Source organism: Carcharhinus amblyrhynchos, chromosome 11 (genome assembly GCF_965287045.1).
Source record: "Carcharhinus amblyrhynchos chromosome 11, sCarAmb.v2.hapA, whole genome shotgun sequence".
NCBI classification, from domain to species: domain Eukaryota; kingdom Metazoa; phylum Chordata; class Chondrichthyes; order Carcharhiniformes; family Carcharhinidae; genus Carcharhinus; species Carcharhinus amblyrhynchos.
In genome coordinates this window covers 1,075,124-1,100,853 of record NC_137334.1, presented here as the reverse complement: position 1 = coordinate 1,100,853, position 25,730 = coordinate 1,075,124, and the positions used below count along the sequence as shown (strand labels likewise).

At 44.4% G+C, this 25,730-nt stretch overlaps 1 protein-coding gene across 5 annotated transcripts in view; it reads left to right on the top strand.

The window, feature by feature from the left end:
• The first annotated feature begins 602 nt into the window (after positions 1-602).
• LOC145349814 (collagen alpha-3(VI) chain-like) overlaps positions 603-25,730 on the top strand; it is a 154,664-nt gene continuing 129,536 nt past the window's right edge. For 4 of the 5 annotated variants that reach the window (XM_080198364.1, XM_080198363.1, XM_080198361.1 and 1 more), the window contains exons 1-5: positions 603-692; positions 7,428-8,027; positions 9,641-10,237; positions 19,378-19,977; positions 23,878-24,453. In XM_080198364.1, the coding sequence (XP_080054490.1) occupies positions 623-692; positions 7,428-8,027; positions 9,641-10,237; positions 19,378-19,977; positions 23,878-24,453 (2,443 nt within the window). In that variant the 5' untranslated portion in view covers positions 603-622. The remainder of the gene's footprint in view (positions 693-7,427; positions 8,028-9,640; positions 10,238-19,377; positions 19,978-23,877; positions 24,454-25,730) is intronic. The other variant, XM_080198362.1, reaches the window with a different exon arrangement.

Here is a 25,730-nt window from a genome sequence, read left to right as displayed (position 1 = left end):
TTCTCCACCTCTGTACTATTCTGTTTTTCTCTTTCTTCCCACCAGAGGAGACAAACTCATGTTTTTCCCACATTATACTCCATCCGCAAAATTCTTGCCCACCAATATACCCTCTTTATATAAAGCCTTTTAGGTGGCATATTATAGAATAATTCTTGAAAATCCAAATCTACACTTCTATTGGTTCTCTATTATCGACCTTGCTTGTTATATCCTCAAAGAATTCCAATATATTTGATTTCCCTTCCGTTAAACCATACTGATTCTGCTAGATTGTGATTTGAGGAATGGAAACTCAGCTGGTTCATCTTAATACATCTCAAACTTTGAGCTGCTGTGCTCAATTTGGATCTATGGATCTGCTCCAACTGCCTGTATTTGGGACCTTCCTGTCCTGCAGAGCTCAGTTCCACACCCCTGATATGTTTATTTATTGAGGCTGACAGTGGCTCTCAGATAAGCAGCTTTGCACGTTTGTGTTATTGTTGCATGAATTGTACTTTGGATGGTGCGTGTTCTGTATTTCAGAAATGATCGGAGTAGAACAGAGTTTTCCTTCTTGCTAACTAACGGTGATTTATTTTTATTTCAGGCCACTCACCCCCACCACATAGTCGCAGAAATGAGTAAACGGCGTGGTGCGCTGTTGTTCGCACTCTTCAGCCTAATCTATTTCACTCAAGCACAACAGGGTAAGCACTAGGGTAATACAGCTGGGTTTATTGAAGATACTCACCTCCTTTTATAATGATCTGTGTCAGCATTTGTAGAAATAAGGTGATACTTTTTTTTTCAGACAACTTTGAGGTAAGTCATTTTCTTTTTCTCATTAACAGGTCATTTTTCATAGGGAACTACGAGTAAAACATGTATTTCACTTTACTACATACAATGTGGACTATGGTGTCATGAAACAATGTTAACTGGAAATGTTGAAAAGTTTCTTGATGAAGATTGTTTTCTTTAATATTGAAATATTGTAAGAAGATGTTTTGGTGAAAAGAAGTTTGTGTATGACTGAGGATCACCATAGATTTGTGGGATAATTGGGTCCACTTTCCCTGTCCCCCCAACACTTTGCCCCTATTTCAAAGATTAAACCCTCCTTACCTTGTGTAAGTGCAAAGTGGAACTTCTCCACTGAGGGGAGAGAAGCACAGGTCGGGAAAGTTACATTAAGCTGCACTTCCACAGCTCCAAGTGGCTTAGCAGAAAGTAAGGGGGCAGCTTTCCCGTCCGCCCTGTTAGCAGTGCTTACCACCCAGCAGGTTTCGGACCAGAGAAACTGAATTTTGAAGAAGTTGTCTGAAAATTCCTAAAAAGGCTGTTCTTTCTGTTTAAATAATATTTCACATCCTTCATCTACTTCTGCACCTCGTGGTTTGAAGGCGTTGGATTTCAGTGAATGCTCTACAACAGCAAAGGAAGCTTTGGAACTCCTAAAATGACCCGGCTGTCCGCCTCCCCTCAACCCCATCCATTTTGCTTTAGAGTTCAGAGGGGCAGTGAGGGACATAGACTCCCGGGTGAGGGAGGTGGGGAAGGGTGGAGGTGCGGGGTGGGGGGGTGGGGGTCAGTATTTATCCGTACAACAAAATCAATAAATAAATACTAATAACATTCTGCGGTGTTTAGAGAAAAAGAAAATGCCTCGATATTTAAGACAGTCCTAAACAGCTTTTCTTTCTTAAAGATGACAGAACAGTTGCGGCTGACATAGTCTTTCTAGTGGATACATCCTGGAGCATCGGCCAGGAAAATTTCCAAAATGTGCGAGAGTTTCTGTTCAGGGTTATAAAGGCTTTTGATATTGGAGAAAAGAGATTTCGCTTTGGCCTGGTGCAGTACAGCGAGAAGCCACAAACAGAGTTCCATTTAAACACATATTTTACGAAGCAGGACATCCTATTTCATATATGGAACATGTCTTATAAGGGGGGAGGCACAAAAACTGGACTAGCGCTAGAATATCTAATCAAGGATCAGCTCACTAAAGCTACCGGGAGTAGAGCGGAACAAGGAGTGCCACAGATTATTATAGTGTTAACAGATGGACAATCTCAGGATGATGTAATCCCTCCTTCAGCTTCCCTTAAGTCAGCCGAAGCTATAATTTTTGCTATTGGAGTTCAGCAAGCTGTTGAATGGGAATTAAAGGAGATTGCGAGCGCACCTCATGAGAGGTTTGTTTATCACCTCAATGACATTGCCGCACTTAAGGGCATTGTAAACGACTTAGTGGCAAGTGTGCACACGGCAGCAGCACACCTATTATCTGATGGGATAATAAAAGACACCACAGGTAAACAGTTGGCTGGTATCACTGCTACTTTGCTTACACCTCTCAATTTGTGAGACTTTTTAAAATGGGAAATAATGGCTCCCCTGATGGTTCAGTTAGTAAAACACAAATATTGAAAAAAGCTGAACTGTGCAAACCAGGAAGGTCCCAGATTCAGTCTCCTGGTCTGTGCTGAGTTTGCTGATCTCAGCCAGGGAAGCAGTGGGGCGCTGCAATTGGCCTCAGTGCCCTGGGCTTGGGAGGGGAGTAAAATCAGCCAGGGTAACCTGCTCCTGATTGCTGAACTGTAACTCCTGCTGGAGAGTGCACACGTGGACAGAATGGAATTTGGCTAAGATGCCCTCTGTGGATCAACAGCCTACCATTGTTTAACGTCTGCACTCTTGTATGAAGATGTCCGCTTTGGCAAATCATCACAGGATTATCCTCATCATTGGAATGGTTGTCCAGCATGGAGCCTACGCCATCAGGAAAAGGGGGGAGAAAAATTGGACAGGGAGAAAAATGACAAAGAGCTTCGATATGTGTTTAAATATTGAAAGCTCTGTCTCGAGGTGAATTGGGTTCTGAAGCTAAATTAATGAGCAAAGAGCAGATCTACTTTAGAATTTATGTTCTACTAACATCACTGCCCCTCGTATCATTGTATATGTTTTAATTAAGCATCCATATCAGTGCCTTGCAACAATTTAATAACATATCACAACTAAAATGCACTGTCAACAGCAGAATCCAGAGAAATGGAAATAATTTCACAGTTTCTGAGGCACGACTGTGCAAATGGCTTGACCAAGCATCCAAAACGTAACTTACTTTCACAAAGCACATTTGGAATGTAGGTGAAGGGTTCATTAACGGACTTTGTCTAGATTTATAAGATGGTGGTCAGCAGAATTTTGGTTGAGAAGTTTTGGCGGAGCGGTAAGAGAAAGAGTTGTTCAAATCAAGTTGGGAAATTAGAACCAGGTGAAGAAATGTCGGCCAGTGAGGATGGTTTCAGTAAACACATCGGGAAAAACCCTGGCAGTAGAGTAACAGATATTTGGAATAAACTCCCAGAAGCAGTTCTGAATGGAAAAAAATGGGATGTTCCAAGTAAAGATAGATTATAAAATGGAAAGCTAAGGGAGTAGAAGCTTCCAGTGGTACTGACTAATCCTGTCTGCTGTTAGATTCTTAACTTTTTGGCTTTAATTTGCCATATGTGGAAAGACCAATTTAAGGAAGTGGGAAAATTGCATGAAGGTGAAATATTATCAGAGAGACAGAAAGAGAGGGAGACAGAAATAGAGGGAGAGAGACAGAGAGAGAGACAGAGAAAGAGAGCAATGCTGGCAGTTGAGGTCCTTTCCATTTGGTTGGCTCCATCTTCAAAATCTTCACAGCTTTTAATATCAATGGAAATTGTTTTTATTTTGACCTGGCACACCGTAGCAACAGTCATTGCAGCCTGGGGATTGTTTGTGACATCAAATGTTCTGACTGTGACTGAGGGGGTTACTAGAAGTATTTTTTGTGTTGAGTTGTCAGTCACGCTGAGGATTAAGATTTATTGAATGTGCCTAAGATGTCGGAACGGTGTAATGATTGATATCGTCGTACTCTGATGCCAGATAAACACTTCAGAACCCTTGATTTGCTCTTGCTGCCATTCAGGAAGGACAAAGATTCCAAACTTTCCACTGAAGGAACTACCAGAATGAGTTTCTTTGTACTAGTCTTGGAAATGTCTGAGTGTTTGAATCAAAACTGGCACTGAATATAGATTGATTAAAGGTTATCTATTCAGGCGGGTCTGGGAAATATGGGGGAGAAAACATACATAACAGCAATTAAAATTATGTGGAATTGTTGAAAAAAAAGGTCAAGAATGAAGTTGAGGTAATTTAGTTCCAGAATTCACTCTTACGAGAAATAGTAAAGCGAAGGAGCTTTGGAAATGAACCAGACTGTCAGGAAACCCTTTGTCTTCTCAATGCTTGACCTTTCTGTTCACTTGTGTTGCTATTAACATCCAAAAGCTTTGCTTCCACCATATTTCAGCTGTGTGCACACCATGTACTTTTACACACCTGCTTGTGTTGTACGAAAGGCTGTGACACCATGCACAATGTTATTCACAAAAAAAGGTTTTAACTTATTCTGCATTCTTTGATTGAAATCCAGATGAACAAATGGTGAGTGTTGCTATCTTCAGTGGAACGATGTGGGGACTGGACTCGAGTTCATGTCCTGTTTTAGTCCGTTCCTCGTCACATCTGTGTTAGGCAGGGAGAGCCAAAGTGAGATTTTCCAGCAAAGTGGGAAGGAAAAATTGGAGGGAAGAGTCACACCTATGTGGACTGCTGAAGCTAATTACAGAGTGAGTTAGTGGCAGCCAGGATATAGAGAAAAGTAAATATTACCATTTAAAAATAAAGTGGAAAAATGTTCACCATGTACTAAAATAGTCATTACCATTATGTGCAAATGAAGCCACACCTTTATCTTTGTAAAGGGATCTGTCAACATTTTTTTGTAAATCACATGGTGTTGTCACTATCTGAATTTCTGTCGTGGCTGATAGTATCTAATTGTTTAGGTAGTTTGCAATGCTGCTCCTTGCCAAATAGGGTAATCCTGCTAAATTCACAGTTCACTTGAGGCCTGACCAATGCTATTCTCTCAAACAGTACATGCTGTTACCTGGATAACACTGTTGGTTAGCTTAGTATTCTTCCTGCCTGACTGCTCATGCTGATCTCAGCCAGCTCAGCAACTGGGGATCTACACTTGGTTCTCAATGTCCATAGGTTAAGAGAGAAAGTGAAAAAACAAGCAGAGTTTCCACAGCTGATTAGTATTCAGTAATCTGTCCTAAAAAAAGACCATTGCTGTAGATGATAGGTAAAGATGAGATTGGCTCGTTTGTGATACCCCTAATTATTAATCATCTTGTCATAACTGACTGCCTCGGCTCATGGAAGATCATAGAAACCCTACAGTGCAGAAGGAGGCCATTTGGCCCATCGAGTCAGTGGGCAGATTCCATTGACAGTGGCAGGTGGGGAATTTGACTGGGACGGTACACCTGTCACACCGTAACGCAGGTATCCTAGGGTGAGCTCAGGGAGGACGGAAACCTCCTGTGGAGCAGAGTCTGCACTGACAACAATCCCACCACAGGCCCTGTCCCCACAACCCTATACATTTACCCCGCTAATCCCTCGAACCTACACATCCCAGGACACTAAGTGGCAATTTAGTATGATCAACCAATCTAACCCACACATCTTTGGACTGTGGGAGGAAACTGGAGGAAACCCATGCAGACACGGGGAGAATGTGCAAACTCCACGCAGACAGTGACCCAAGTTGAGAATTGAACCCTGGCGCTGTGAAGCAACAGTGCAAACCAAGATGAATGACCATTTGTCTTGCACTGGTTTGAGGAATAACACCACAAAATGAATCAGAGCCTTCAGGAGAGGAGGGGAAAATAAGAATGAAGTGGGACCTTGCAGCTCCAACAGTGATGACATCTGGGCCATAAACAAGCGCATTGACTTAAATGGATAGATAATCCGTGTTTTCCCCTCTTGCAGTATTGTCACTGGGGTTATAGGCATCAATGAACACTAGGAAAATGTTCTTAAATCAACACATTTTCTCAATGTGTTAATATTCTTTCTGTGTGCCTTTAACTATCATGTGAAACCGTTCCCAACCCTGCTACCAACAACGGTAAACATGTAACCACAGATACTGTACAAGTTGGTGCTGGTGTTTGTCCACCTAACAATAACTACATTTCAGCAGTAATTCATTGGCAGTGATTCATTCTGAGAGGTCCTGAGGACGTGAAAGATATTATAAAATTGTAAGTTCAACGTTCTTGTTTCATCCTAAAAATAACTTTCTCCACAAAATATACATTTAGAAAAATATAAGTTGTTCCCCTACAATGCAGTTCCATGAAGTAGCACCATGATTAATATAGGTATTAGTCAATACCTAGTGGCTTGACTGAAAGAGAGAAGTTTGCCTGAGGCAATCTTGTAAGATGCTCATCCCTGAGAATCAGCTCCAGCCAAGTTAGGTGATCAACTCCTTAACAGCAAATACTTTCACAAGTATTGGCCATGTTAATATCAGATCACATTGTTAAATATAGACTCAGGGTTAAAACAGTCACAAAGACCATTTAAAACAAGAATTTTCCTGATGAAAATAAAATATGACAAAGAATCACTATCCACTTAAACATTCTGATATTTTTTGTGTTGACTATTTCCGGAGTATTATCTTTGTTTAAGCAGAGGTGACATCATTGAAGGAAGTCATTATCCAACATTTCGAGGGAGTGGAACCAACAGACTTCAAAGCGATTGAGAGAATCTTAGATATCCGCTTTCTTATTTTCTTTGTCCACCAGTAATACACATTGACTGTGTTATGCAGCATATTCTGAATCACCACAACTTCTCAACATCGCTGTGTGTTACCTCTGCTGTTAGTTCAGCTCACTTGTTCATTAGGGATCAGCAACTTGCTTCCATTTCCTTCAATGATGCCATCGATACGCGTGATCGAAAGAAAATAAGTAGCCCACAGGGGATAAATGTATAAGAAAGAATGATAACCTAGTTAGTTTTTTTGTTAAACATCATGCTTCTTTATTTTTTGAATTGCCACCTAGAGTCAGGTTATTTTTTAAAAGTCAGCCGGACATTTACAGCTTGTTCTTATAGTGAGAAAGAGGCAATGGGATATTGATCATGTATCTAATTTATTCCTTTATATGTAACTTTGGGTAATTCCCCATTTGAGTGCAGTGGCTGTAAATTTCTAAAAGGTAAACTGAAAGATCTTGATAAAAGTTGAGTTTTTAAACTGAATATAGTGAAGAACCAGCCCAAAATGAAAATAAATCAAAAATACTCCAGCCCAGAAGTAATTAAAATGGTCAAAGAATGCAGAATGGAGTGTAAAATCCCAGACTGGCAGACACCGCTTTATGTTTCTGTTCACTGAGATGTGTTTGACACAAGAGTTTTGCACAGTTTAATCTCTCAGCTGTTAATCCTTGCATGCAGGTCACTGTTTTTAACATGTTCACCTTTTGCATTTGTCTTTCTCTTTAAAGCGCAAGAATCGGCTGACCTAATTTTCTTAATTGATGGATCAGTCAACGTTGGAAGTGGCAATTTTCAATATATACGCGATTTTATCGTAAATTTCATCGACAGTCTCGAGATCGGCCCCGACAGAATCCAAATCGGTGTGGTCCAATACAGTGATGAGCCCAGCACCGAGTTCTATTTTAATACATATTCCACGAAAACAGAGGTTCTGGATGCTGTGAAACAACTTCAACAGAAAGGCGGTGATGAGATTAACACTGGCGAAGCCGTGCAGTTTCTATTCGATAATCACTTTGTTGCAGCTGCTGGCAGCAGGGTATCAGAAGGGGTTCCACAGGCAGTAATAATGATCACATCTAGTGAGTCCAGTGATGATATAACTCAGGCAGAACTATTACTTAAGCAAGGTAGTATATACACATTTTCTATCGGAGGTAGAGATGCCAACTCTAATGAACTCGTACAGCTTTCAACCGATCCTTCCTTTACTTCCCTGATCTCGGATTTCCGCAATATTGCTAACTTGCAGCAACAGTTTTTACCATTGGTCTCAGCAGTGGCTCGAAAGGAACTCATTCTTGAGCCTCTGGTTATAAATGAAGGTACGTATAATCTGAATTTCGTCCCAACTGTTTGCAACCTAACAGACATGCGAGAGCCTTATTGTCGCCTTGAAGCTGATTAATAATAACCCAAAATGACCAAACTTAGCCAGAGTTGGAAGAGCAGTCACCCATGCTGGTTTGATCAATTCCCAGCTTCTGTCTGAGTGTTTTAACAGGTGGGTAAATGATGGGGCAAGAGTTTATTCTCATGGGACGTTTGTAACAAGTGTGTGACCAAGGCTGGGGTGTGGAAATAATGATATGGTGAGTTGAAAGAAAATGAGAGCGATAGGCTCTGTGTGGAGCAGAAACACCAGCAGGGACCTTCTGGGCTGAATGGCTTGTTTCTGCAGTGACCTTGAAACAAAAAGACTGCTGGCAATCTGAAATTTAAAAAAAAATACAGAAAATACTGGAAATACTCAGCAGGTCTGGCAACATCTGTGGAGAGAGAAACATTCAGAGTTGTACTTTGTCATCAGAGCCAGTATCTTTCATTCAGGTACAGTATGATTTCTGAAAGATATCAGTGTGAAAATCATGGTCCTTTTGTAACAGTTTTCAAATTCAACAGTGAACAAGTATCCGCCATTCTCTAAGTTTGCTTTTTCACTGGAATTCGCAAGTTCCTTTGTGCATTTTCCCATCTGCCAAAGTCAAATGCAACTAAAGTATGGCTTTCACTGGAAGAATGTATGGCCCAACTAAAACAACCTTTTAAGTTCAGAAAGTGAATAAGCAGAAACTAGGAAACAGGAAGCACTGATGTACAAGAGGAGCATGCAAATTGGTTCTCCTCTGCCACCAGAATGCAACTGGTGTGTTGGAGTCACCAAAGCAGAGTGCCAGCCACTCAGAAGAAGTTCGCCTGGGGAGTTGAACCTGGGTCTCTGCTGCTGTGAGGCAGCATTGCTAACCACTGAGCCATAGATCGCTCGGTAACACTGGATTTTATCTTGGTTATCTCTTTCATTAAATTATTGATTTTCAAACTGTTAAGTGGTCACATTGGAGGTGATGGTTTTCACATAAGTACTATTTTTTTAATATAGGATTATATAAGGATTGTGTGAGTATATTGAGCTAGACGCTACCCTATCTGTGGAATGTGGGTTTGATCCACAATAGCTTACTATCTAATCCTCTTTGAAAATTTGGGCAGATTGAATCCAGTCCCTAGGCCTAAAACTACCCTGAATGCAGCTCAAATAGATATCAAATTACCAGGTCAACAAGAGGCTGTTGTGAGAAGGGAAAATGTCAAACATATGTAAGCAGAGGGTAGTCTTTGGCAGCTGCTTCAATGCTGAGCAAACTTTATTTGATGCTGACGCTCTGCTCTCAAATTAGAAAGTGATCCATTCTCTAGCACTGATATCCTATATTGATGAGAACTAACCTCACGCAAGAATACATTCATTATGACTGTTCTGTTTACAATAGAACCCTATCTGCAGAATATCACAGAGTGGAAAAGGATTGTTTTTATATTAAAATATTAAGTTTGAACGTTCTTGTCAAAAGAAACCATATGTTTATCAGCAAATTTGTTTTTCTTGTTAAAATACTAATAAAAATTCAAAGTCAAACTAACTTACAATTGTTTTCAGTTCAAGACAGGAGGAAAGACATTGTATTTTTGGTCGATGGCAGCTCCAAAGTGGGAAATACAAATTTTTTGCGAATCCGTGAATTTATCATCAAAATAATTAACAAATTTCAGATTGGACCAGATGCTGTGCAAGTTGCAGTGATACAATATAGTGACAATTCAAGTACTGAGTTTTCCTTAAATACCTACTCAACTAAAGCTATGTTGCAACCCGTTGTGAAGGCACTGCGATCAAGAGGTGGAAAAGCACTTAATACTGGAGCTGCATTGAAATATGTCCTTGAAAGGCATTTCATCAAATCAGCAGGAAGTAGGAAAGAGGAAGGTGTTCCTCAGTTTTTGGTGCTTGTCGCTGGTGGACCATCCACCGATAGTATTCGCCTACCTGCATTTAACCTGAAGCAAGCTGCCATAATGACCTTTGGCATTGGAGTTGGTGCGGCAAGTGAAGCAGAGATGCAGGAGATAGCATTTGGTCCGATGTTGGTTTACAAGATTGCCAATTTTCAGGAATTGATCAAAAAACATAAAGATGTACAAGCAAAATTACTCGCGCTAGGCCCTCCAATAGTGATCACTGAGTCTCCAACTGAAGGTACCAAAATCTTATATATTATTTTGTTTCACTATCCTTGCATTTATATAGTCCTATTAATGTCATTGCCAGATTTTTATCGCAGTTCCCAAGTGAATCTCAGCCACACAAATCTGGTTTTAGCGAACTCAGGCTTAGTGTTAGAGGTTGTTACAATTGCTTTATGAAGATGGAAAAAAAAATTCAAAAATTACGGTAAGGTTTCTGATCCTGACTTATATCCAGTCTGGCTTGCTGAAGAATGCTGATCTAAATCAGAATCATTAAGCGATACGGCATAGGAAGCAGGGGCTATTTGGTGTCTGTGCTGACTCTTTGAACGATTAACCTCACTCTCCTGCTCTTTCTCCGTAGTTCTACAAATTATCTCCTTTGCAAGTGCTTATCTAGTTCTTTTGAGCCTGGAGAGAGAGCGCGCGGTGATCCCGGGGAGAGAGAGCGCGCGGTGATCCCGGGGAGAGAGAGCACGGTGATCCCGGGGAGAGAGAGCGCGCGGTGATCCCGGGGAGAGAGAGCGCGCGGTGATCCCGGGGAGAGAGAGCGTGGTGATCCCGGGGAGAGAGAGAGAGCGGTGAGCCCGGGGAGAGAGAGCACGGTGATCCCGGAGAGAGAGAGCGCGGTGAGCCCGGGGAGAGAGAGAGCGCGCGGTGAGCCCGGGGAGAGAGAGCGCGGTGATCCCGGGGAGAGAGAGAGAGCGGTGAGCCCGGGGAGAGAGAGAGAGAGAGCGGTGAGCCCGGGGAGAGAGAGAGAGAGCGGTGAGCCCGGGGAGAGAGAGAGAGCGGTGAGCCCGGGGAGAGAGAGAGAGTGGTGAGCCCGAGGAGAGCACAATAGCTTGGTGGGATTAGAGGGAGCACTGAGATTGGTGAGGGCATAGTGAGATTGGAGAGAGAGTGAGCACAGTGAGGTTGCAGGGAGCAGAAGACTGACCCTGGGGACAGAGTGCGGCGAGACTGGGGAGAGTGCGGCGAGACTGGGGAGAGTGCGGCGAGACTGGGGAGAGTGCGGCGAGACTGGGGAGAGTGCGGCGAGACTGGGGAGAGCTGTAAAGAAGTGAGGATGTTGAAACTGGCATTTGATAGGGTGCCACATCATGATGCAAAGTAAGATCTCGTGATGTGGAGGATAACATAGCACGGATGAAGAATTGATCAGCTATCAGAAAATGGAGAGTGGGGATAAATGGGACATTTTTGGATTGACAAGCTGTAACTGGTGGAGTGCCACAAGGATTAGTCCTGCATCTCCTGGTATTTATGTTCTGAATTAATTACTTAAATGAAGGAACCAAATGTATGGTTGCTAAATTTGCTGATGACACAAACAGAGGTAGGACAATAAAATGTGAAGAGGACATGTGGATTTTGCAGCTGCATCCACAGCAGGAATTGCCAGAGGCAGGACAGAAAATTTGATGAATCAGTGAAAGATCCATTGATTTTGGGTGAGAATTTCTGAGCGCATTACTGGGAGGAATCAGCCAACATGTTTGCAAGGCTTATAGACAGGTTCAGTGAGTGGACAAAAAATTGGCAGAAGGAGCATAAATTGGTAAAATGTAAATTTGTCTTGTATGGCAGGAATGATGGGAAAGCAGTATATTTAAAAGAAAAGAGATTGCAGAACTCTGTGGTACAGAGGGATCTGGATATCCTGGTATATAAATCACAGTTAGTATGCAGGTACAGAAAATGATGAGGAAGACAGATGGAATATTGTCATTTATTGCAAGGGAAATAAACTATAAATGTAGGGAAGTTTTGTTGCAATTGTACCTGGCATTGGTGAGGTTACAACTGCACTACTATATTCAGTTCTAGTCTTCTTATTTATGATAGAATATAATTGCATTAAACACAATTGAGAGAAGGTTCACTTGACAGTGTGATGGGTGTAGTTGGTGATGGGTTAGTAGTCAGGTCTGATTGAGAATCTAGGAGATAGTCAGGTTTGATCTGGGGGCGTTAGTTGGATGGATGGATGGGTGGGGGGGGAATCAATTTTGACTGGGGGTATAGTTAAGTGGTTGGAGGGTGGATGAGAATTTAGGGGTTATTTGGCTGTAAGGGTGGCTGGGTATTTGAGTCAGGTCAGAATTCAGTTGGGGAAGTTAGGAGGGGGTATTTGGGTCATTTTGAAAGGGAAGGTTGAGTCTACGTTAGTCAGTGAATTCAGTGGGGGTAGTTGGGGCTAGTATTGGAGTGGTCAGGGCTGAGGATGGAATCAAGGGGTTTGGGTGTCAGTTACCCCAGAGTTAGCCTTGGAGTTTTCTAACATTTTCTGGGTAACTGTGAAAATAAATACAATGGAATTGTCTGATATCTCTGATTCTAACTATGAGTTGGCGATCTTCATAGAGGGAGCAGAGGAATTAACTGTCACAAATTCACATTTCCTGGGTAATTGCCTGGGAAGTTAGTGTGCAGGGACTTCCACCAGCTCTCAAAGCAACCCAGAAACTGGAAGATCTGAGCTGACGTTAATATTTAAGTATAGAAGCAATTAGGAGGGCAAATGGTATGTTGGCCTTTATTGCAAGGACATTGGAATGTAAGAATAAGAAAGTTTTGTGTTATGAATGGATGTGAGGATGTCTCAATCTGAAACACCATTTGTGGTGATGTGGAGTTGTTTTTGGAACGGTGTGAGGACTCATATGAAATCCAGGTGAGAATAACAACTCAATTGTTGTGTAACAATTACTAGACTATTTATTAAATTAAAGAGAAATACACATGAATAGGTCCATAATCCTCTAAGACAACTAAAAGTTTATATAGAAATTACTCTCCTGTTCCAAGATATATCTGCGATCTCTAAACTCCTTAGGACTTTCCCATTCTCAAACAATATCCAAATTCAATAAATTTACAAGTCAAATCCAGCGTACAGTTAGCGCATAATCCAAGGTGGATATTCAGGTCTGGGAAATGTTTTTTCCAAGTCCAGCAAAGATATTTAAACTGCCTTTGTGAAGGTTCCAGCACTTCCTTGGCGAGGGATTTTCACAGTAACTTCATTGCAGTGTTAAAATAAGTCTACTTGTGACACAAATAAAACAAATTAAACTTAAACAATTAAACAATATAGATGGAAGGGGTGATTCTCCCCACCACCACCCGCTCCCCCCCCCCCCCACCACATTAATTTTCTAGCGCAACGGGGCGGAAGAATCTCGTGGTCAAACACACACCGGATTTCCAGCACTGTCAGGTCTGCGCTGGAAAACCAGCGGGAAATCCAGGTGAGTGATTTTAATATAATTTAAACCTGCTGAGATTGAATTCTCTGGGCCTGCCACCTCTCCCAGCCCACCAGAATACCTCACTGCAGTGGGGTTTACAATAGGTCCCTACTTTCAGGGAACTATAGGGACAACCCTGCGGAATGAAAGTTTTTTTGGGGTGGGGGGGGCAATCAGAGCCCCCCAGGGGATTAGGTGGTGGGGGTGTTGCCCCCTGGGTATGGAGACACCTTGGCAGTGCCAGGCTGTGCCCCTGGCACTGCCCAAAGAGCAAAACGCCCATGCCCAGACAGCATGTTAGCATTGCCCGCTGGGCATGGAGCAGTGACAAGGCAGTTTGGGGGGGCATAAGGGGCGGGGGCCTCTGGGGCAATCGGTGGGGAGTGGGGTTCCTGCTGCCACCCTGCATAGGGATCAGTTGGTGCAGGGGGGGAGGCCAGTGATTGTGGAAGGGTGACTGCACAGCAGAGAGGGGGGGATGGATTGTCACTGGGGTGGGAGGGAAGGTGAGTTGGTGGGGGCGGGAGGTGTTGGAAAGATTGGGATACTTTGTATCGGGGTGATGGGGTAGTTGGGGCTGGCACAGGAATAGTCGGGGTTGGAGGGGTCACAGACTGGCCGGTGATCAAGCTGGCCGGTATACGGGAGGTTGGTAGCTCAGGGGCGCTGTGCATGCACAGAGGCCTGTTGGTTTCAGCCTCCCAGCTGGAATAGGCCCTTCCCCCTGAAATCTATTGATATTCTAATATAAAAGCAAAGAGGTCTTGCTGCAACTGTACAGGGCACTGGTGAGGCCGCAGCTGGAGTACTGTGTGCAGTTTTGGTCGCCGCACTTGCGCAAGGATATTTTGGCCTTGGAGGGAGTGCAGAGGAGGTTCACTAGGCTGAGACCGGAGATGAGGGGGTTGGACTATGAAGAGAGACTGAATAGACTGGGTCTGTACTCGTTGGAGTTTAGAAGGATGAGGGGGGATCTTATAGAGACGTGTAAAATAATGAAGGGGATGGATAGGGTAGAGGTAGAGAGATTCTTCCCGCTCAGAAAGGACAGCAGGACTAGACGGCACAGCCTCAAGATAAGAGGGGGGGGGGGGGTGCAGTTTAGATCAGAGTTGAGGAGGAACTTCTTCACTCAAAGGGCGGTGAATCTCTGGAATTCTCTGCCCATTGAAGTGGTGGAGGCTACCTCGCTAAATATATTTAAGACACGGGTAGATAGGTTTTTGACAGACAAGGGAATTAAGGGTTATGGGGAGAGAGCGGGAATGTGGAACTGATCCACTTCAGATCAGCCATGATCTTATTGAATGGCGGGGCAGGCTCGAAGGGCTAGATGGCCGACTCCTGCTCCTATTTCTTATGTTCTTATTCACATTGGTAGCCTCTGCAGTGCACAGAGGGGGAACTCCCACTGAAAAATCCAGCATGAATTACTCCAATTTTCCCATGAATTCGACACTTTGAATTTTTTTGGGAAAATACAGCCAGGAATCTTCCGTTCTGGAGTCTGATTTTAGGAGTGGAATTGTGGGTGATTTACATTGGGCAGTGGTACAGCTAGCCACATGTTGTCTTGCACTATTTGCACATTACGCGTTTATCCTTGAGGAACACAGAGATTATCATGGTGAGGGGGTGCAGGAAATCACTAACACCAGCACTACCTCAAGTGTTTGAAAGTCTCGGTGCCAAATTTAAAGGGCACACAGACATCCTGCACTTTCCTTCCCCCGACACTGTCCCCCCCACCCCCGGATGCCCTGCACTTTTCTCACTGGTGGGAATATTAATTTTGAGGGTGAACTTAATTCTGTTGAGTTGGCCTTTTATGAAGCATGCAGGACATTCTGGTGTATGCAAAATTTCTTTCCAATGTTACTCATTTGAAGCCTTTAAAATCCTGAGGACAAAAGTGTGAAAATTCATCCGTGTGTCAGGTTACCATCTTGGTTACCATCATGTTTATCTTCATACCAAATTCAGTTTTCCTGTTGGCCGAGCTTCCCACTGCAGATAGGACCTGAGATTCCACTCTGTTTCTAACACAGTTTCTAACACAGCAACCATCAGTATCTCTCCGCCATGGACCAATGAAAGCCTATTCCCCTCTTGGCTAGTGAATCTTTGCAAACCTCCTGCTAAATATGGAATTTCAATTCAGTTAGTGGTCCAATGGCTGTGGCATTTTGTCGAGAATTTACATTCATTACTGCTTTCTCTCTCTTTCTCATATCTTCAACAATTGAAACAAAAACAAGGAAATAAGAACGTAAGAACTGGTAGCGGGAGTTGGCAAATAAACCACTCATGCACGCCCTTCCATTTCATACGATCACGGCTGATCACATCTTAGCCTCATCTCCACTCTCCCGTAATACAGCGGGATTAGCACCAATCCAGATTTCAAATCTTGACTTTACTATGTTATGAATGGTAAACACAAAAAAATCCGCTGGGAAATTCAGCAGGAAAGAACATAGAACATTCCAGCGCAGTACAGGCCCTTCAGCCCTCAATGTTGCGCCGACCAGTGGAACCAATCTAATGACCCTCTAACCTAAACCATTCCAATGTTATCCATATGCCTATCCACTGACCATTTATCTTTATCCTGTGTGTGGTATGAATGTGGAACTCAATACAACGAGGAATACTTGGGGTGAATGAGGGAAATCTTATAAACAAGAAAGGAATCAAATGATATGTTGATAATGTTAGATAGAGAAAACTTGTGTGAAGCAATTAGAACAAATAGCCTATTTGTGTGCTGTATATTCTTTTAAAATCAATATAAATTGAGAATTGCATCTCATTGGTGCTACAATACTAAATGCACAATTGCGGTGGATTTTTAAAAATAGCTAGTGATTGATTTTAATTCTGTGATGATGCCAATGAGTGGAATTCTCTGTTGCCATGTGTCCTACCACCACTGCCAGCAAGAACTGAGAATTTGGCACTTCATTCAGTGCAGCATAACCAAAGACTCCCAGCCACGGTTGAGGTTAGAGAATTCCAGCCCACATCGTTAAAAGGTGTAATCCAGAGAATTCCCACCAAGTGGAAGGGAGCCCATTCAGCCCATCGGGTTTGGACTGAATCTCCAACAGACCATCTTACCCAGGCCCCATCCCACTGCCTTACCCCCAGAATGTGGAGATGCCGGTGTTGGATTGGGGTAAACACAGTAAGAAGTCTCACAACAGGTTTATTTGGTAGCAAACACCACTAGCTTTCGGAGCGCTGCTCCTTCGTCAGACGAGTGGGAGTTCTGTTCACAAACAGGGCGTATAAAGACACAAACTCAATTTATAGAATAATGATTGGAATGCGAGTCTTTACAGGTAGTCAAGTCTTAAAGGTACAGACAATGTGAGTGGAGAGAGGGTTAAGCACAGATTAAACATTTTAAAGATTTTGCAAGTCCAGGCAAGTTGTGGGGGTTACAGATAGTGCGACATGAACCCAAGATCTCGGTTGAGGCCGTCCTCGTGTGCGGAACTTGGCTATCAGATTTTGCTCAGTGACTCTGCGCTGTTGTGTGTTGTGAAGGCCACCTTGGAGAACGTTTACCCAAAGGTCAGAGGCCAAATGCCCATGACCACTGAAGTGTTCGCCAACAGGAAGGGAACAGTCTTGCCTGGTGATTGTCGAGCAATGTTCATTCATTTGTTGTCATGGCGTCTGCATGGTCTCCCCAGTGTACCATGGCTTCGGGACATCCTTTCCTGCAGCGTATCAGGTAGACAATGTTGGCCGAGTTGCAAGAGTATTTACCGTGTACCTGGTGGATGGTATTCTCACGTGTGATGATGGCATCCATGTCGATGATCCAGCACGTTCTTGCAGAGGTTGCTGTGGCAGGGTTGTGTGGTGTTGTGGTCATTGTTCTCCTGAAGGTTGGGTAGTTTGCTGTGGACAATGGTCTGTTTGAGGTTGTGCGGTTGTTTGAAGGCAAGAAGTGGGGGTGTGGGGATGGCCCTGGCGAGATGTTCGTCTTCATCAATGATATGTTGAAGACGCCGGAGAAGATGTTGTAGCTTCTCCGCTCCGGGGAAGTACTGGACGACGAAGGGTACTCTGTCCACCGTGTCCCGTGTTTGCCTTCTGAGGAGGTCGATGTGGTTTTTCGTTGTGGTGCTGTGGAATGCTCCACTTCTCCAGCTTCCACCATAAACTCGTTAAAGAAGCCATCCCCTACGGACAAGCCCTCCGTATACACAGGATCTGCTCAGATGAGGAGGATCAGAACAAACACCTCCAGACACGCTGAAAGATGCCCTCATAAGGACAGGATATGGTGCTCAACTCATCAATCGACAGTTCCGATGCGCCACAGCAAAAAACTGCACCGACCTCCTCAGAAGACAAACACGGGACACTGTGGACAGAGTACCCTTCGTCGTCCAGTATTTCCCTGGAGCGGAGAAACTACGACATCTTCTCTGGAGCCTTCAACATATCATTGATGAAGATGAACATCTCGCCAGGGCCATCCCCACACCCCCACTTCTTGCCTTCAAACAACCGCACAACCTCAAACAGACCATTGTCCGCAGCAAACTACCCAGCCTTCAGGAGAACAGTGACCGCAACACCACACAACCCTGCCACAGCAACCTCTGCAAGACATGCCGGATCATCGACATGGATACCATCATCACACGTGAGAATACCATCCACCAGGTACACGGTAAATACTCTTGCAACTCGGCCAACATTGTCTACCTGATACGCTGCAGGAAAGGATGTCCCGAAGCATGGTACATTGGGGAGACCATACAGACACTACAACAACGGATGAATAAACATCGCTCGACAATCACCAGGCAAGACTGTTCCCTTCCTGTTGGGGAACACTTCAGTGGTCACGGGCATTCAGCCTTTGATCTTCGGGTTCGCGTTCTCCAAGGCGGCCTTCACAACACACGACAGCGCAGAGTCACTGAGCAGAGACTGATAGCCAAGTTCCGCACACATGAGGACGGCCTCAACCGGGATCTTGGGTTCAGGTCACACTATCTGTAACCCCAACAACTTGCTGGAGTTGCAAAATCTCACTAACTGTCCTGTCTGGAGACAATACACATCTCTTTAACCTGTGCTTAATGCTCTCTCCACTCACATTGTCTGTACCTTTAAGGCTTGATTACCTGTAAAGACTCGCATTCCAATCGTTATTTTGTAAATTGAATTTGTGTCTTTTTATGCCCTGTTTGTGGACAAAACTCCCACTTATCTGACGAAGGAGCAGCACTCCAAAAGCTAACAGTGTTTGCTACCAAATAAACCTGTTGGACTTTAACCTGGTGTTGTGAGACTTCTTACTGTGTTTACCCTATAACCCCATGCATTTATCATGGTTAATCCATCTAACCTACACACCCTGGGACACATTGGGGCAGTTTACCATGGACAGTCCACCTAACCTGCCCATCTTTAGACTGTGGGAGGAAACCGGAGCACTTGGAGGAAATGAAAACTCCACACTGACACCCAAGGCCAGAGGTGAACCTGGGTCCCCGGCAGATTGAGGCAGCAGTGCTAACCGCTGTGCCACTATAAAACAACAAATTAATAAAACAGTTCATTTCACAAGTTGCTGACCTACAATGGTTCACCTAGTGAGCGTTTGGAAATCTGCCATGTTCTTTACAGATTTTTGCTTGCTCATTTTAAGTGACAAAAATGATAGATAGTCTGTTTGTGACTTTTCAGTTTGAGCCCCTGATGAATGCAACCACTGGAAACAGTTGTATAAAATCAACCCTGACAACATTTCCCACAATGTAAAACATATTCAGGAGCCAATTAGTTAACGGTTACCTTTCAGTGAGAATTTGTCACTTTCTAACCTTTGTTTAAAATGCTGTGGATTACATTGTGCTTTCATTTCCAGTTGAGCGGAGAGTAGTGAACAAGAGAGATATTGTGTTCCTTATTGATGGATCAGTTAACGTTGGCAATGCATATTTCCCTGCTGTCCGTGACTTCATTGGAAAGATAATTAAAACTCTCTACGTTGGAACTGAGGGAATACAAGTCGCTTTGGTACAGTACAGTGAGGATGCAAAAGCTGAGTTCTATCTAAACAGCTACTCGAAAATGGATGAAATTCTATCCCACCTGAATGGTCTCCGTGTGAAAGGTGGCACGAGACTTACAACTGGTGCAGCATTGGACTATGTTTTGAGAAACATGTTCATCAGATCTACTGGAAGTAGATTAGAGGATGGCGTTCCCCAAATATTGTTGGTTATTACTGCTGGAAAATCTGAAGATGATGTTAGACTAGCTGCAGAAGCCCTGGCAAGACGGGGTATTCTCACCATTGCTATTGGAATCAATAAAGCAGAGGCGGCAGAGCTCCAGAACATTGCATTCAATGAAAACCTGGCTTATCGAATAAATGACTTTAATGCCCTTGAAAGTATCCGGGAACCAGTGACATTATCTGCCAAAAGGCTTGTCTTTGGTGGAATCACTGAAGTACCTACAGGTATTCTCTTTTTCCCTTAAAAAAATGTATTTATTTTTCACATTCTTGAGGATGCTAACTGTTAGCATTGCTCACACGCACCGGGGAACAGTTCTGATGCTTGGCTATAAGTTCAATACTATTTCTCTAATATTCCCTCTGGAGTATGTGATATGCAAGAGAAAAGTAGGTCACCCTTTTGAAATTGCACGTTTTGCTTGCTGATTTCAACCCTGGATATCTTTTTCAAAGACTGTCAGGTAGCAGAAGTGGGGAAATCGGCCAGCCTGCCTCACCCACCTCGGGAGAGAATCAGCTCAATGTCGGCTTCTTCATTGCCAGCAGGGTGGGTGGGTGCATGGTGAAGTGGGGTCCACTGCTCCTCGATACAAATTGGTGGTGGCCACAGGCTGTGCCCAGTGCTGATGCAGGCTGGTGAAAAGATCAGCTTGGGCTCCCTTTGACCCAGTTGCTTTATTTTTGTTAAATATTAGGTTCTTTATACCTCACCTCTCGCACCCCATCAGACCCTCGTGACAGTCCTGTCCCTGCCTTTTGTGAATGAGGTGCCTCTGTCATCTTCTCTCCTGTCTATGAGTGAGAAGAATGATATTGGGTTCACCAGGCTCCATGTTCCTCATGTTCTCTTCACTGCAATATCAATGAGAGAGACTCAATGGTTAGCATTTGTCTCCTAAGGAGCACTCTTCGGCTATTTATCATCTGAAGCTGCCTCTTAAAACCCACTCATTCATGCCGTGGCCACAAGATTGATGCGCAGTCCTTAGATCACACGCTGGTTGAGCAAAACCTCACACCAACCCCACCACATGATTGAATGGTGACTGCATTGGCCCCTCTGCCTGTGAGTCACAGAATCCCTACAGTGCAGAAAGAGGCCATTCAGCCTGAGTCTGCACCAACAACAATCCCATTCAGACTGTATCCCTGTAACCCCACACATTTACCCGCTAATCCCTCTAGCCTACTCATCCCAGGACACTAAGGGGTAATTTAGCATGGCCAATCAATCTAACCCGCACGTCTTTGGACTGGGGGAGGAAACTGGAGCACCCGGAGGAAACCCACACAGACATGGGGAGAACGTGCAAACTCCACACAGACAGTGACCCAAGCCAGGAATAGAACCCAGGTCCCTGGAGCTGTGAGGCAGCAGTGCTAACCCACTGTGCCTGAGATGGGAGTTCAAGATACAGTATTGTCCAAAGCTTCAAAAAGCCATGCACTCAACTTGGTGCATGCTGGGGTGGAAGGAAACTTGTCAATGGGTGTTCAGCACCGAGCAGAGGATTAGGAGCAGGGTCATGGCCACCTTTCTAACGGGATAGAGTTGTTTACCCAGTCAGGAAATGGTAAAGTTATTGATTTTGGAAGTCCGTGCACCAAATCCTGAGCAACAGTCAGTGCCACGCTATCATGCGTGTTCTGCTTGGGTGGACAGAATTGTGAGATTAGTTTAACTCCAAGCGTGTCAATTGAGTTCAAGCTGAATGGCCTCAGCTGCAATGGGATATCTAAAGATAAGCAGGTTAAGTGGATTGGCCATGATCAATGTGAGGGTTATGGGGTTAGGATGGGGAGTTGCACTTGGGGCACTCTTTAGGAGGTTTGGTGCAGACTCAATGAGCTGAATGGCATCTCCTGCACTGTGGAGATTATAGATTCTTTAATTGCGTGACGTGTTTTTCCGTTGGTATTTCCTTTGTCAACATCCGATTTGAAGATGCGTCCCCGCCGCTTGTGGTTGTGCAGAACCTTCAGTCCACGATGTCTCCCCATCCCCTGACTGCAGTGAAGCTTATACCCCAGGCTTCCCTTCCCTCTGTGTAGCTCTTCCCAGAAGCCTTTGGCCCAGCATCGTAAGGCATCCTTGAATACGCTGCTGTACAGACTTGCTGGTGAAGTCCCCGCCTCTGCTCCCCTCAACTCACTTCATTCCCCCTGCCCCCCGATTCACCTCTAACCCCCAACTCACCTCCAGCTGAGTCCCTTTCCTCCCTGCTCAGTCTCCGTTCCCACCGGCTTTGAAGACACAGAGTGCTGTACTCACCTCTGAGCTCCCCTAGGAGTCCTGCTGGCTTGGTGCACGATTTTAGAAACCAATTGTACATCACATCATAAGAACATAAGAAATAGGAGCAGGAGTAGGCCATCTAGCCCTTCGAGCCTGCCCCGCCATTCAATAAGATCATGGCTGATCTGTCGTGGCTCAGTTCCGCATTCCCGCCCTCTCCCCATAACCCTTAATCCCCTCGCTTATCAAAAACCCATCAACCCGCATCTTAAAAATGTTTAGCGAGGCAGCCTCCACCACTTCAACGGGCAGAGAATTCCAGAGATTCACCACCCTTTGAGTGAAGAAGTTCCTCCTCAACTCCGTTCTAAACCGCCCCCCCCCCTTTATCTTGAGGCTGTGCCCCCTAGTCCTACTGTCTTTTTTGAGCGGGAAGAGTCTCTCCACCTCTATCCTATCCATCCCATTCATCATCTTATATGTCTCAATGAGATCTCCCCTCATTCTTCTAAACTCTAACAAGTACAAGCCTAGTTTATTCAGCCTCTCCTCATGGCTCAACCCCCTCAACTCCGGTATCAGCCTAGTAAACCTCCTCTGCACTCCCTCCAAGGCCAAAATATCCTTGCATAAGTACGGCGCCCAAAACTGCACACAGTACTCCAGCTGCGGCCTCACCAATGCCCTATACAGCTGCAGCAAGACCTCCCTACTTTTATATTCAATCCCCCTCGCTATGAAGGCCAGCATCCCATTCGCCTTCCTGACCACCTGCTGCACCTGCAAGCTGGGTTTTTGTGACTCATGCACAAGGACCCCGAGGTCCCTCTGCACCGTCGCCTGCTGCAGTTTTTCGCCACGTAAGTAATAGTCGTTCCTACCATTATTCCTATTGCCAACATTAAATTCCATTTGCCAGTTCCTGGCCCATTCGCCCAGCCCATCTAGATCCTTCTACAGACTCTCCACACCCTCCATGCAATTTGCCGTTCCACCAATCTTGGTGTCATCAGCAAATTTCGACACCATACACTCGGTTCCCTCCTCCAGATCATCTATATAAATGGTAAATAGCTGAGGCCCCAGCACCGACCCCTGAGGCACTCCACTAGTCACCATCCGCCAATCCGAATAGCACCCATTAACCCCCACTCTCTGCCTCCTATTTGACAGCCAATCCTCTATCCACGCTAACACCCTACCCCCAACTCCATGCCCCCTGACCTTCTGCAATAACCTCTTGTGACCATGCTGACCATCATTCTGACCATGCTGCTGTGGATGGATTATACTGCATAGAACATAGAACATTCCAGCGCAGTACAGGCCCTTCGGCCCTCGATGTTGCGCCGACCAGTGGAACCAATCTAATGTCCCTCTAACCTAAACTATCCCAATGTTATCCATATGCCTATCCACTGACCATTTGAACGCCCTTAAAGTTGGTGAGTCCACAACTGCTGCAGGCAGGGCATTCCACGCCCTTACTACCCTCTGAGTAAAGAACCTACCTCTGACATCCGTCCTATAATTACCACCCCTTAATTTAAAACTATGTCCCCTCGTGGGGGTATGATTCCAGCATACGGGCCCAGCAATATGTGAATATACGACAGAGAGGTCCCTGACATTGAATAGCAGGAAACGTAGTCCTGATGGGGCGAGGGGATGATCACAGCCTGCATTTAGGTTGGTTTGCATCATGATCAAGACCTTCTTGGAATATTTGTCGCCAAACCCATCTGATGCAAACGGGAGGGAAAATCCCAACCTAGGGTTTTTTTGTAAACCGTATTTTCATTGTTCTAAACGTTGACTGAATCTTCTTTGTGCTTTTCCACTTGTTACCTTTTTGTGATACTTTCCTCATTTTTAAAATGCTGTAGCCAGGAAAAGAGATATCGTCTTCCTAATTGATGGTTCTCCTGGAATGGGACGATCATTTGCTCAAGTCCGTGAGTTTCTTCTGAAAGTAATCCAGGGGCTCGATATTGGACCCGAGAAAGATCAAGTTGCTGTGGTACAATATGGTTCGAACCCAAGGCTTGAGTTTGGCCTTGAGACTTATTCAAATAAAGATGACATTTTGGAGTTAGTAAAAACCCTCCGACAGAAACTAGGAAAACCCCTCAACACTGGTGCTGCACTGGACTTTGTTGCAAAGAACGTCTTCAGTGAATCTGCAGGAGGCAGAAAACAAGCTGGAGCTTCACAAATCCTGGTGCTCATCACTGCCGGGAAATCCAAAGATGATGTTGGCCAGGCAGCAGATGCAGTGAAACAGGCTGGTATAGTGCCCATTGCTATCGGAGCCAAGAGTGCAGACACATCGGAGCTACAACAGATAGTACATGATCCAACATTCGTTTTAACAATGACAGACTTCCAAGATCTATCAACTATTCAACAGGAGCTGCTATCCAAAATGAAAACAGTGATTATTTTTGAGGGAACACTTGAAGGTAACAATTTTTAATAAACTTTCATTTTATGAATCATAGAACCACAGAATCCCTACAGTGCAGAAGGAGGCCACTCGGCCTGTCAACTCTGCATTGACAACAATCCCACCTCAGGCCTATTCCCACGTAATCACCCCCCTAATCTCTCTAATTTATGCATCCTGAGATACTAAGAAGCAATTTGGCAAGGCCAGCGCACCTAACCTGCGCATCTTCGGATTGTGGGAGCAAACTGGAGCACCAGGAGGAAACCCATGCACACACGGGGAGAACGTGCAAATCCCACACAGGCAATGACCTAAGCCTGGAATTGAATCCGAGTCCTTGGAGCTGTGAGGCAGCAGTACGAACCACTGCACCGTTCAGTTCAGTTACTAAGGAAATTGATTTGAGATGAATCCTTTCCCTTTCACTTCAATTTCTGAGTTCTGAGCTATGGGACTTTTTTTTTTCTAAATTTAAAAAGAAAAACAATTTTATGTTTTAAATTAAAATGCTATTAATGAACAATGTGAAATAATGGGACTTTACTCAATTGCTCAGTTTTAGATTTAACCAAACTGGGGCATAGAACTAGAGAAAAAAAATTAAGGCTAAATTTAGGGGAGTCACGGTGGCTCAATGGTTAGCACTGGTGCCTCACAACACCAGGGCCCAGGTTCATAGAACACTACAGCACAAACAGGCCCTTTGGCCCACAAGTTGCGCCGATCATGTCCCTACCTACCAGGCCTATCTATAACCCTCAATCCCATTAAATCCCATGTACTCATCTAGGAGTCTCCTAAAAATCCCCACTGAGTTCACCTCTACCACCACCGACGGCAGCCGATTCCACTCACTCCCACCTTCTGAGTGAAAAACTTACCCCTGACATCCCCTCTGTATGGAGGCATGTATTGGGGAAAAATGGAATGAAAGCGGGAGAATGGCTGCTCATTGACCCTAAGGCCTGCTTCTAGGTTGTCTCCCCCATTTGGAAACTGAGAGCAGCATTGTAATCTGGAGAGTTGATACAAAGTGGTGGCTCTGCCCCCTTTCCTTTTGTGCTATGCCTGGGAATTTAACATTACCCTGGTACAATAGAGAGCAAAATCCATATAATTGGGACTGCAGAGTGAAGATGAATGAGGTATTGAAACAGTAGAAGTTCTTTATAAAGCATGAAAACAAACTAGGTCCAAGGTGGGATAGACCTGACTGAGTGAGCTCAATGATGGAATAAAAAGGCAGAAGTGGACTTATTAACAAATATTTCCAACTTAATTTTCATTTTT